The sequence below is a fragment of the Camellia sinensis genome, chromosome 13, assembly GCF_055761805.1.
Source record: "Camellia sinensis isolate YWXY chromosome 13, ASM5576180v1, whole genome shotgun sequence".
NCBI classification, from domain to species: Eukaryota; Viridiplantae; Streptophyta; class Magnoliopsida; order Ericales; family Theaceae; genus Camellia; species Camellia sinensis.
In genome coordinates, this window is record NC_138973.1 from 122727763 (window position 1) to 122740713 (window position 12951).

At 34.9% G+C, this 12951-nt stretch overlaps 1 protein-coding gene across 1 annotated transcript; it reads left to right on the top strand.

Moving 5' to 3' along the window:
• Positions 1-5364: 5364 nt before the first annotated feature.
• On the top strand, positions 5365-10723 carry LOC114303358 (DEAD-box ATP-dependent RNA helicase 52B). The gene is made up of 6 exons (XM_028248504.2): positions 5365-6586; positions 6674-6757; positions 8043-8285; positions 8660-8827; positions 8927-9040; positions 9738-10723. Exons 1-6 carry the CDS (start codon positions 5885-5887, stop codon positions 10320-10322), a joined length of 1896 nt encoding a protein of 631 aa, XP_028104305.2. The 5' UTR covers positions 5365-5884; the 3' UTR covers positions 10323-10723.
• Positions 10724-12951: the final 2228 nt, after the last annotated feature.

Genomic DNA, 12951 nt, shown 5'->3' on the forward strand with positions numbered 1-12951 from the left:
GAAAAGAATTATCCCACCCATGACTTGGAGTTAGCAACTATAGTTCACGCACTCAAAATTTGGAGACACTACCTATATGGTGAAAAGTTTGAGATATTCACCGATCACAAAAGCTTGAAATATCTGTTCACCCAAAAGAATTTAAACATGCGTCAGAGACGTTGGATGGAGTATCTCGAGGATTATCAATTTACCTTTTCCTATCATCCCGACAAGGCTAACGTGGTGGCAGATGCGCTAAGTCGCAAGAATAGAGGGATTGTTGCTAGTTTAGCACTTAGAGAATGAAATATGGTTGGAACGCTCAATGAATTTGGAGTACAAATGGGGGTTCAAGATGAAAAGGCTTACCTTGGTACTCAGATTGCTACGCCTAAAATTTTGAGCGAAATATTGGAATGACAAAAGTATGATCAGGAGGTAGCATTCATCAAGGCACAAATGGAATCTAGTGAAGCCATGCCTGGTTGGGAAATTCACACTGATGGGAGTTTGAAATATCAAGGTCGAATGTTCGTGCCAAGTGACAACTCACTAAGGGAAAACGTACTCAAGGAATTCCACCATTCAGTATTCACAGTACATCCAGGAGGTAATAAGATGTACCAAGACTTAAAACACCAATATTGGTGGGGCGGAATGAAAAAGGATGTAGCAAAGTTTGTGTCTTAGTACCTAACATGTCAACAAGTAAAGGCTGAACATCAAAGACCGGCAGAAACACTTCAACCCTTACCAATTCTGAAGTGGAAATAGGAACACATAACCATAGATTTCGTGACAAGTTTGCCTCGGTCACCACAGGGACATGACGATGTGTGGGTGGTGGTAGACCGATTAACTAAGACAGCCCGATTCTTACCTGTCGAGTCATCAGATACATTGGATTCACTCAGTAGATTGTTCATCAAAGAAGTGATCAGATTACACGGCGTACCAGTTAGCATCGTGTCTGATTGTGATCCTCAATTCACTTCTCAATTTTGGCAGAGCTTGCAGAAGGCAATGGGAATGAACCTATGCTTTAGCACAGCATTTCACCCAATAATCGATGGGCAGTCTGAAAGGACGATACAAACCTTGGAGGATATGCTTCGAGCTTGCGTTATGGATTTTAAGGGAAGTTGGGAGAAACAACTATCTCTCGTTGAGTTCGCTTACAACAATAATTTCCAGGCCAGCATTGGAATGGCGCCGTATAAAGCACTTTATGGGTGACCTTGTCAGTCAATAGTCTGTTAGACTGAAGTAGGGAAAGTAACCTTGTTAGGACCAGACTTGGTTCAGGAGACCACTGAGAAGATAAAACTGATCAAACAATGGCTAACCACAACTCAAAGTCGACAAAAGAGCTATGCGGATCAAAGGAGACAACCCTTAACATTTGAAGTAGGGGATCGTGTTTTTCTCAAAGTTCGACCTCGTCGAGGTGCTACGCGATTTGGGAAGAAAAGAAAACTTGCACCTCGATATATGGGACCTTTCGAAATTCTGAGCAAAGTAGGAGAAGTGGCGTACCGTTTGGCTCTACCACCTCAACTGGCTAGAGTACATAATGTTTTCCACATCTCTATGCTACGGAAATACGAGCCACACCCTTCTCACATCATCAATTGGGAGGAAATTTATCTTGATGAAGAAGTGACATTTAAAGAGAAGCCTGTCAAAATTTTAGATCGTCGCGAGAAGAAATTACGAGGTAAAGCCATACCATTGGTTCGAGTTCTTTGGAGACATCGTGGGACGGAAGAGTCAACGTGGGAATGAGAGGATATGATACGTGCCAATTACCCTCAGCTTTTTTAGTCTAAAGGTACAAATTAATTTCGAGGACGAATTTTTTTTTAGGAGGGTAGATTGTGAAAACCCACATTTAATTATTCTTAAAAGAAAATAAATAAATAAATAAATCAATTAATTTTATCCAGAGTCTATCTTAAATGTATATTAGTGTAAAAGTTAGTTTTAAATTGACCCAATTCAATCATTAACAAATACATTATTAAGAATAATAATTTTGTGGGTGTTCAATATTTGTTGTTAATAAATTATTTTAATTAGGATTCAATATGATAGTTATTCTTATTAAATACCTTAGTTAAAAATCCTAGTGTATCAATTTTAAGAAACCTACAAAAATATATATATATATATATATATATCAAACCTTTGCGGAGCAACTTTCCACATGCTTGTTTGCATGTTAATATAGGAGCCTCAACCTCATCATACTCCTTGGAATTGAGAGAAAGTGGCTAAATAAAATAATGAAAAGAGAGAGAGAGAGAGATAGATAGAGAGAGAGAGAGAGTATGTGAAAGCCTCAGGTGATGAGCTTCTATATATACACATATGGTTTGTATCCTTCTCCTCAACTGATCGGAGAAGAGTTAAAATAAATAAATAAATAAATAAAAATAGATCTTTGAGCAAAGTTCAGTCAAAATAGGAAGAAGAAGAGTAGAAGATCCAGAAGATTATAATTTTCCTACCAATTCATCACCCCATTTCAATTCTACTATTAAGTAAGAAAACCCTCTCAACCCTCTCATTTCTTTTTTTTATATTTGAAAATTTCAGATTATATACATATGATAAAATGTCTAAACTTGTAGGTAGAATTTTATTTATAATTGTTTGAAAATTTATGATGGTATATCAAATATTGGTAGTCTGAAAATCATGATAATGTTGTGGAATTTGGACTTGCATGTGTAGTTTATGCCATTAAAAAGATTATTGAAGATGTAATTTGGCCCTTTAAATCTGCCAGAAAGTTGTACGAATTTTTAGAGAATTTTATACTCAAAATTTGAAGATGATTTATTCTACAAAGTTGTTGATAATGATGTCTGGTTCATCCACAAAATTTTTCAACAATTATTGAGTTTTGTACAAATTTATACAAAGTTTTAACCAAATCTGGAGCTATAGGCAGATTTCACTATGTGTTTGAAAAATCATTAAAAAATTTATATTAAACCAAATTTGGTAATTTCTAAGCAAAAAATGAAATTTGAGAAGTCTAGTTTCATAATAAATTTTAGATTATGGAATTGATTTATAGATTTAAGTATGGAATTAATTTAAGAAAATGTGATAAATCTGTGTCATGAACATTCTTGGAATTTTTACGAATTATTTATAATTTATTTTTTAAAAATGCTTTCTAAAAATGACCATAACATGTTTATTGAGTATTCTGTAGATTTATATGAATTTTAGAGTTGTATAAGTAATTTATTTATAATTGTATTTGCAAGATATACATTCTGAAAACTTTGGCAGATTAAGAATGTAATATGCAGTTATAGACCATTAAGTTGACAATTTGGATGTTGTGAAATTAACAAAATATGTTAATGACAGGCTATAGATATAGCAGATATACCAAATTCAATCCTTATTAGGTCACCAAACATACCAATGAATTGAACTTGTTTTAGTTTGCATTCAATTCTCCTTGTAAAACATAATGGTTGGCTCATCACAAGGTGGTTGCTACTGTAAGGTTGCTTCTCAAGGGTGTTTCATATAGTCAAAGGACTGCCCAGAACTTAGGTGTGTAAATTTCTTGTATACAACCAAAGTAAAAAACAAATTCAGAAGCAATACCACATTTAACAACAAACATTGTCGGGGAAAATTTCAGCAGCAAAACAAGATTTAGTAGCAAAAATTCACCAGCAAACCAATATGTAGCAGCAAAAATTATTGGCAAAAATTTCAATAGCAAAACAAGATTTTAGCAGCAAACATTCTTGGGGAAAAATTCACCATCAAAACAATATTTAGTAGAAAAAATCATTGGGGAAAATTCAGCAGCAAAAAAATAAAAATAAAATACAATACATCAGAGAGTCAGGGAAAAAGGGAAAAACACGAAACCCCCATTTCTTGAATCTTCAAACCCTAGTTTTGCGATGTCGGGTCTACTTGAGATTCGTTTTCAATTGGTCGGTAATCCGACGTATGACAAGTTTCTGACAGTGAGAGGAGACGGATGAGCGTAGTCGAACAAGAGGAGAATGAGAGGATAGTCGAATAAGTGTCCAGAGCAGAGTATGAGAACTTTCCAGTTTGGTTTGCGATGAGAGAGGAGTCAAATGAAGTAGGATGTCCGCGTTAGAGAGGTAATCAGATGAGGGAGGGATGGGAGCGATAGGGTTTCAAGTGGAGAGGAGAGAGAACGAGTTCAAACTTTGGGTGTCCAACTTTGGGTTTGAGAGACAGAGAGATAGAGAAGTAGTATGGGCGTTTGAGTCCAAACTTTTGGGCCATTTCAAGCCACTCCTTCTGAGCTACAAAACATTATTGTTTTTATAAAAATAATTTAACAATCCCATCATTAATCATAGAGTATGAGAGAAGTTAAAAATGGTGCAGCAGTAGGTATAAGAGAAGTCAAAAAGACTTATGGGTTGGGAGAAGTCAATAAATGTTAAAAAAATTTTTAAATCAAAAAATTAAAAAATTAAGATTGAGATATTAGAGTTCTCACAAGATTTGTAAACTCTTTTCCTTAATATATCGATATATATTTTTATAATTGTCCCAAAAGAAAAAAAAAAAAAACAAATAAAAGATTCCTGAATGATTAGATTGTGTTTGGCGTAAGAAATAGACTTTGGGGCTCCAAATCCTCAAGGCAATTTAGGAAACTAATCAGTGTGTTTGGTTTGAATTTTTTAGATTAAGTTTTTTGAAAATTAATTTTTTTTTATTTTCATATTTTTTTGTTTTTAGTGAATATTTTCTAAATTTTAAATATATATATATTTTTTTACTTTTTTAGATGCACTTTACTTAGATGTATCTAAAAAGTAAAAAAATTGTAAAAAAATATTTTAAAAAATTAATAAATACATAAAAATACAAAAAAATGTACTGAATTATTGTATTTTTTTAAATATTTTTGGTATTTAGTGAATTTTAAAAAAAAATTTATAATTTTTTTACTTTTTAGTTGTATTTATGTTAGGTGTGTCTAAAAAGTAAAAAAATACTTAAAATATTAAAAAAATTCAGTAAAAATAAAAAAAATATGAAAAATTAGAAAGGAAAATTTTCTGAAAAATATTTTTTGAAAAGTAAAAATAAACAAGGTGAATTTTAACTTTTAATTCAATTTAATTCAAATTATCTTTTATATTTTTTTTTATATTAAAAAAGTCATAAAAAACGAAAAAATTAATTTTTAACCAATTTCTAGAATCATTCCATAGTGATTACCTATTTTAATTAGCATCACGCGCCTACAAACGAACGTGGGACAAGGACTTGCCTACCCCATTGATCTTCCACTCTCTCTCTCTGTCTCTCTGTCTCTCTCCATAATATAACCCCCACTCCCCCCACTCCAACACCATCGGAATCGTCTCTCTGGCTCTCTCTCTCTCTCTCTCTCTCTCTCTAGGAAAATCACTTTTTCTCTCTCCTCGGGAAAGGCCGAGAATCGGTGGTTTCGCAGAGATTTACGACGCCATGAAACCCTTGAGCTCATTATCATCATCACCATTACACTGCAATGCACCAATGCCAACACCACCATCATCATCTCTCATACCTCCTCTCTTCATCTTCCACCCTCTCACTCCCCTAGTCTAGTCCCTTCACACACACAACCCATCTCTCTCTCTCTCTCTCTCTCTCTATATATATATATATGTATATATTTACACACCCATTTTGCATTGCAGCTTTAGCATTTAGGTTGTCCGTACAATGGAGTCTCTGGGTTCTTCTCATTTCTAGCTCTTTTGCTTGTTAGGGTTTGTTACTAGTTGTAGAAACAGTGTTGAATGTCTAGGGCTTCTGGGTTTGTGTTTAGACTCGTCTTTTTATTTATTTTGTTCAAGCTTCTCTTAGGGTTTTATATATAACCATGTCTTGGGCTGACTCTGTTGCCGACCCATACGCAAGACCGATTCGATCTTCTTGGCGTACCTACGTCCCTCCCCATCTCAGACCCAACACCGACAATGCTGTATTTGGGAACTCCAATCACTTTGGCTCGTCTTCTTCTGCTAACCGGTTCGACCGGCCTGGTCGAGCCGGTTCGAGCCGCGGCCGTGGTCGCGGTGGCGGTTTCCGTGGCCGTGGCCGATCGTGGGGTCGACAGACTCAATTCCATGACGCCCCGAATTCAGACCCATTTGATATTGTTGAGAAATTTGATGAGCTTGAGGTGATCGAGGACTGTGATGATGTTGTTGTTGGAGGAGGGGGAGGAGGTATAAATTTCGATGCGTATGAAGACATTCCTGTTGAGACCAGTGGCTCCGACGTACCTCCTCCGGTGAATTCTTTTGCAGAAATCGATTTGGGAAAGGCTTTGATTGATAATATCAAGAGGTGTAAGTATGTGAAGCCCACACCTATTCAGCGACACTCCATACCCATTTCAATTGCAGGGAGGGACTTGATGGCTTGCGCTCAAACCGGGTCTGGGAAAACAGCTGCATTTTGTTTTCCGATCATAAGTGGCATTCTCAGGAACCAAACAATGTCACCGGTGTCGAATCGGATCAATATTGCTTACCCTTCTGCTCTCATACTGTCCCCAACTAGAGAATTGTCTTGCCAGGTGAATTATGTGATTTTTTTATAGATTTTGTAGGTCTTTTGTGGTTAAAATTGACTGAAATGTATTGGGTTTTGTGGGTTTTTGTAGATACATGATGAGGCCAAGAAGTTCTCTCATCAAACTGGTGTCAAGGTTGTTGTTGCCTATGGAGGGGCACCCATTTCCCAGCAGGTTTGTGGATTTTGTTTTTGTTCTGTTTTATGTCTACAGTGTTGTTAGATTATTAGTTAAAATTTTTTGTATAGTCAGCCATTGTATGAATAAGAAGTTTTGTCGCCTTCAGGTTGGGTTGTGTTTGTTCTGTTATGCATTACTTAAATTGTTTGTTGCTGATTTGTATTACTAAAATTTGTATCCTATGAAGGGTTTTAGGTATTTTTGTTAATGAGGACATTAATTGGGAAAGCACCAAATGAAATAATTAAATGGTAATACATCAACTTTAACTTCCAATGTTCTTGATGGTGGGCCTGGTCGTGTCTCTCACTGTCACCAAATGAAAGTTGCATCCTATTGGGGCATGATTTCTTTGACTAGGTTATAGTGCTAATTTGTATTTCCTTCCCTTGGATTTGACGTTTTGGATTTCTTTCTTGTGCAATTGAAGTTGGAGTGTTGGAGTGTTGCAAGAATTTTAATATGTAGAAGACCAGATTGAGGGTTGTTAAATGTGAAATATCAATTATCTCTCATGGTTCTCATTCCTCAGAAGACCAAAAAAATTATAATTTCAATAGATATTAGATGTACTCTTCAAGTTCAAAGTTCCTTTGATTTTTTTACTTGTGTCCAACACATTCCACGCACTTTTCTGTTTCTGTTTTTGTTGGTAAATGGGCAAACCCCTTTTTTCTAGATTCAATATTCAGTAAATTTTCTACATGTTTTGTTTAATATTGCGGCTTCAATTTTTTATTATTTGTCCTTTTTTAAGGGAAAAAAAAAAAGGTGTGCAAGAGTACACTTGGCTTCCACCAATGTGAATTTTTCAATTGATTGATAAATTATTAAACTGTTGCTGTAGATAATGTGAGTGTTTGGGAAGTGGGTTTTTTTGTAGTTGTTTTAGTTGTAAGATATCATTGGAGAAATTTTTTTTTGTGTTTGGAAAGATAGTTGGGTTTTTTTGTGGTTGGATGTGATGTTTGTGAGAGAAAAAGTCAAATGATTATGGAGTTTGATGTGATATTTTGTTTGGATTTGTTTTTTTTGGTTTTGTAACCAATTTGTCTTTTAATGAAAAAAAACCAAAAAAAAAAACCGAAAAACCTCCTTCCCAAACAGCGCCAATGTTTTAGAGCAGTGATTTAATTCGTACTGTTTAATCGTTTTCTTTGTTTATGTATGCAGTCAGTGTTCTGCTCATTTCTTTGGATAATCAAGTACTTTGATTTTTGGATCTACATAGCTTTTAAAGTGTGTCAATGCTGATATGTTTTTAACTGTGCTTATGCAGCTCCGTAATCTGGAAAGGGGTGTGGACATATTAGTTGCCACACCGGGGCGCTTAGTAGATATGATAGAGAGGGCAAGAGTTTCTCTTCGGATGATCAAGTATTTGGCTTTGGATGAGGCTGATCGAATGTTGGATATGGGCTTTGAGCCCCAGATTCGAAGGATTGTTGAGCAAATGGAGATGCCTCCACCAGGTGCAAGGCAGACAATGCTTTTCAGTGCCACATTTCCAACTGAGATACAAGTTGGTTTACTCAACTCCTTGATAAATAACATAACTCTATGGAAGTCTGTTTCGTTAGCCTTTATGCATGATGTTGGATTATGCAACCAATATGAAGTCAATTTTAGCTCCAGATGAAGCACAATTCAATCTGAGTTTTTCATATTTACATATATATAGGAGGACATTATTTCTAATTCATGCCAACCGCAAGTAGAACTAGTTCACAAGTTTTAATTAAGAAGCCTTGACCGAAATCAAATTGCATTTTGTTGCATTTTGTTGCATTTTGGTTTATTAGTATAAGTTAACTTGTTGAATGGTTGGTATTTATGCTTTTCTTTAGTATAAGTTATCATGTGGATGGATCATAACCACTAATTTATCTCTTGCAGAGGCTTGCTTCGGACTTTATGTCAAACTACATATTTCTTGCTGTTGGAAGAGTTGGTTCCAGCACTGATCTAATTTTTCAAAAAGTTGAATTTGTCCAAGACATGGACAAAAGAAATTATTTGATGGATCTTCTTCATACCCAATGTGATAATGGAGCCCATGGAAAGGTAAATTGTATAGTGGCAGTAGTTTCACCATTGTTAGACAATTGACGATTAATCTGGTTAATCTATCTGACTAATGCAACTCTGTTATTTGTGATGCAGTGTGCCTTGACACTGGTTTTTGTAGAGACAAAGAGAGGGGCTGATGCTTTAGAGCGCTGGTTGTCCATGAATGGTTTTCCTGCGACAGCAATACATGGTGACAAAGTGCAAATGGTGAGCTAATTCTTTGTCTTATTTTCATTTGGATCTTTTGTGCTTTTGCTGTTTTGCGATGCCCTGAACACTTGTTCGATGGTTTTGATTTTAGTCTACTGGGGTTCATATTCTATTTATCTGTTTGTTTTGCGTCTACACTGATAAATTGCTTAATCTGAGCGAGATGACAACTATATTATCCAATGTTTCCTTTTCTTAAAATGTTATGTACCTGATTCTGCAAGTGTCTGTTGGCAATCTATACTGGTTGACCACTACTGTCAAAATGCCTCAATTATGAGTGGGATTATATTGCATTTGACCGAAGATAGTTCACACAGCAAAAACTCTTGTTATACTTGTAGATCATTGCTCTTAGCAGTTAGAATAGCAGAATTGGATTTTTCCTGTGAATCTGGAATGGAATTGTTTGGAGATACATCTTTAAAAATCATTTTCCACTGAAAGGCTAGAACTTATTAACCTAGTACCTTGAAAGTTTTGTTATGGTATGCGATTTGAGTAAGAAAATTAACTAGTAATTTCCGCTAAATACTTTTGACTTTGCATTCCTGTGTAAATTTATATTCATTTGAAACCCAAATATTTTCTATGGCCATTTAAAGAAAAAAAAACTTTGGAGATTAATTTTCACCATTTGAGTTCAGGTATCTAACATATTCATATTTAACAATTTTTCTCTTTGAAATTGAAGGAGAGAGAACGTGCTTTGAAGTCTTTCAAAAGTGGATTGACTCCAGTCTTGGTTGCAACAGATGTTGCTGCACGAGGACTGGACATCCCACATGTTGCCCATGTCATCAACTTTGACCTGCCAAAAGACATAGATGACTATGTTCATAGGATAGGACGAACGGGCCGTGCTGGTAAATCAGGCCTAGCAACAGCATTTTTCAGTGAGAAGAATATGACCCTTGCAAAGCCACTTGTCGAACTCATGCAGGAAGCAAAACAAGAAGTTCCACCCTGGCTTGCTCAATATGCGGAGACATCATCAGCCTATGGTAGTGGTGGTGGTCGTCGTTATGGAGGTAGCAAGTTTGGTGGCCGTGACTTTCGAAATAGTACCCAGTTCAACAGTGGGGATTATAATTATTCTAGCTCATATGCCGATGCTGTTGCTGTAGCTGATTCTTATGTTGCCACGTCTAATGCGTGTACTTACAATACTCCTGTCACTACTGATTATGCTGCTGCTGGTGTTGTTGACTCTTACGCTGCTGATTCACGTGGTTTTGCCTTTGATCAAGAACCTATCGTTGCTAGTGGTTGGGATTAAGTGCATGCACATGGTTCTTTTTGTTTTTGGCTTTGTCAATTGCAGTAGAACAGTATGGTACTAGTACATGTGGGGTATATAATAGGTTTACTGTTTACCTACAAAAAATGATCGTAAAAGGCTAACGACAGGATGGAACGACAGATGACAATTAGGATCATAACAACTACAAAATGCTTCCCAGTTTTGTTGGGCAGACTATTGAGTTGTGACTTTCCTTGTTCACTTGGTGGTGACATGACATTGTTGACTGTAGATTCTTCTGGGAAAGGAGTAAATACAGAAGTATATGTTTCTGGTTGTTCATTTTGCTGGGATTTTACCATTTTGTAATGGGGATTCTTGCTCGAGTACTTTTATGAATCGTCACTTATTAATACAAGTGGTTGCCAATCTAATCACATGTTTTTGTTAATATGTATTAATATTATACCATCTATGCTTAAATCTTCCAATTTTAATCAGAATGACATGCATTTTAATTGGGAACATTTCCGTTACCCAAATGATATGTTATACTGGATTTATCAAGGGAACGGAAAGTGGAGAAGGGAAACGAAAGAAATGAAATTAGTTGCTTTTGTTTTATTTTTCTTTTGAGCAGGTGTTGGGAGAACCTCGAAAGTTTTGAAGTCTAATTCTGACATTATTTTTGAAATTGTTTGTGATAATAACGAACACGGTTGAAATGGATGTTCAATTCAATTATTCTATGCCTATATTATAGTTTTAGGCTTTTATGCACATTTTCATTTGATGGTCAGATGAAAACTCCATTGCGTTGATGGTTTCATTTTTATGCTCAACATTTGATGATCATATCGGTTTGTTTGATGATTTATGGCTGCATGAGATTGGACGAGAAAGCTATGCTGTGAAAAGTACTGTCTCTAGATAGAAATGGCAGTAAGAATATTTTTGTTCTAGTTTTCTTCCTCTAACAGAGTATCATCACTCAGCTGGAAATATTTGGATTCCAGTTTCTGAGCTCAAGCCAACAGGGTTATTGAGATGGGAAACTATGGAAGTTGGATAAAATCTAAAATTTGTTAGAATTTTTGTTTTACAAAACAAAAGTGCTAGAGACCCAGATCCTACAACCATATTAGTATTGTGTATAAATTTTTGTAGTATTTTTGGAATCACTAGTAATGCTATTTACAAAATGAACGGTTTAATTATTTTGAACACACTCAAGAGTGGGTTTCACCTTTTTGCTTCCAACAGGGCCTGGCTGAGAGGGTAAGTGTGTCAATGGATCAAACATTTGATAGTGTTTCTGAGCGTGGGTTTGAGATTGAGCCTTGGGAAGTGAGTTTTGTGACTTTTTTTTGGGCTAAAATAGTTTTTTTTTAGTGTAATAAGATGAAACATTACATTCAACTCATAATTATTACCTTCTTTCTCTCAAAAAAAATTTAAAAAGTTAAAAGTTCTTCTCAAATTAAATTTTTTAACTCTAGGCTAAAATAATTAAAAAAATCAAAATATCAAAAAGTCAAAAGCTTGAGTGGCTTCGTTTGGGAAGTTGCTATTTTAGTAGACTATTTTAATTTTTGACTATTTTAGTAGGCTAAAATTTTTGTGTTTGGGAAGATTGGATTTTTTTGTGGTTAGATGTGATGTTTGTGAGATAAAAAGTAAAATGATTATGAGTTTGATGTGATATTTTGTCTTATTAACTATTTTAATCTATTTTATCTTTTTATAAATTTTACCCTAAACTAAACTTTTTTTTTTTTTTCTTCCCAAACACCACCAATATGAAGAGAATATTATAACTGACTTTGTGACTTTTCAATTTATTTATTTTTTTTTTTTTTTAAGAAAGCCTGAGGTAAAGTTACTGAAGAATGGGTCATTTTCAAATTGCTTTTGATGAGTAGATTGCCAAGGCACTGTAGCCTAGGGATCTCAAATTCTTCAAAGCCCTGGGTGAAATTTTATTTTGCCTCCTAAGATCATCTCGAACGTGGCATCAGATTTAATATCAAATTTGAATTTAATAAAAAAAATTACTTTTTTTGTTTTAATGATTTCACCAAACTGATATCAAATTGAGAACGGAGCAAATTTTTCACCAAACTGAGAATCTGCGTGAGCCTTCACCATTTCACTGTGCTATAACGTTGCAAGTGGGCCCACCGGTCGACCAATCGATCGCCCGGAAAAGGTTCAAACAGTTCAAATAAGTAGGTTCAAACAAGTTCAAAAGGAAAAAAAAAATATTTTTTTTGCCTTACCGGTCGACCGACCAGTTGACCTGCTGGTCGACCCCTGCCTTTGATGACAACCATTGGAGCAGCTAATATCAAATTGAGAAAATGATACTTTTTTTACTCAGATTTGATGAAAAAAAAAGTGAACCATTGGAGATGCTCTAAGTTATATCTTGATGATCAATTTAATCCCAGTATTTTTTTATAATTTTAATTTTACATTTAAATTATTTAATTTTGGATCAATTTCACTCTTGCCGTCAGCTATCGTCTTTATTTGAGATTTTATTTTACCTCCTAAATAATTTTCAAAATATCACTTAGAACTTTAAATAATATAAAGTTTGAAGGTCTAATTGATATTTTTGAGATAGTTTAGAGACAAAATAAAATTCAAATGAAATTTCAAT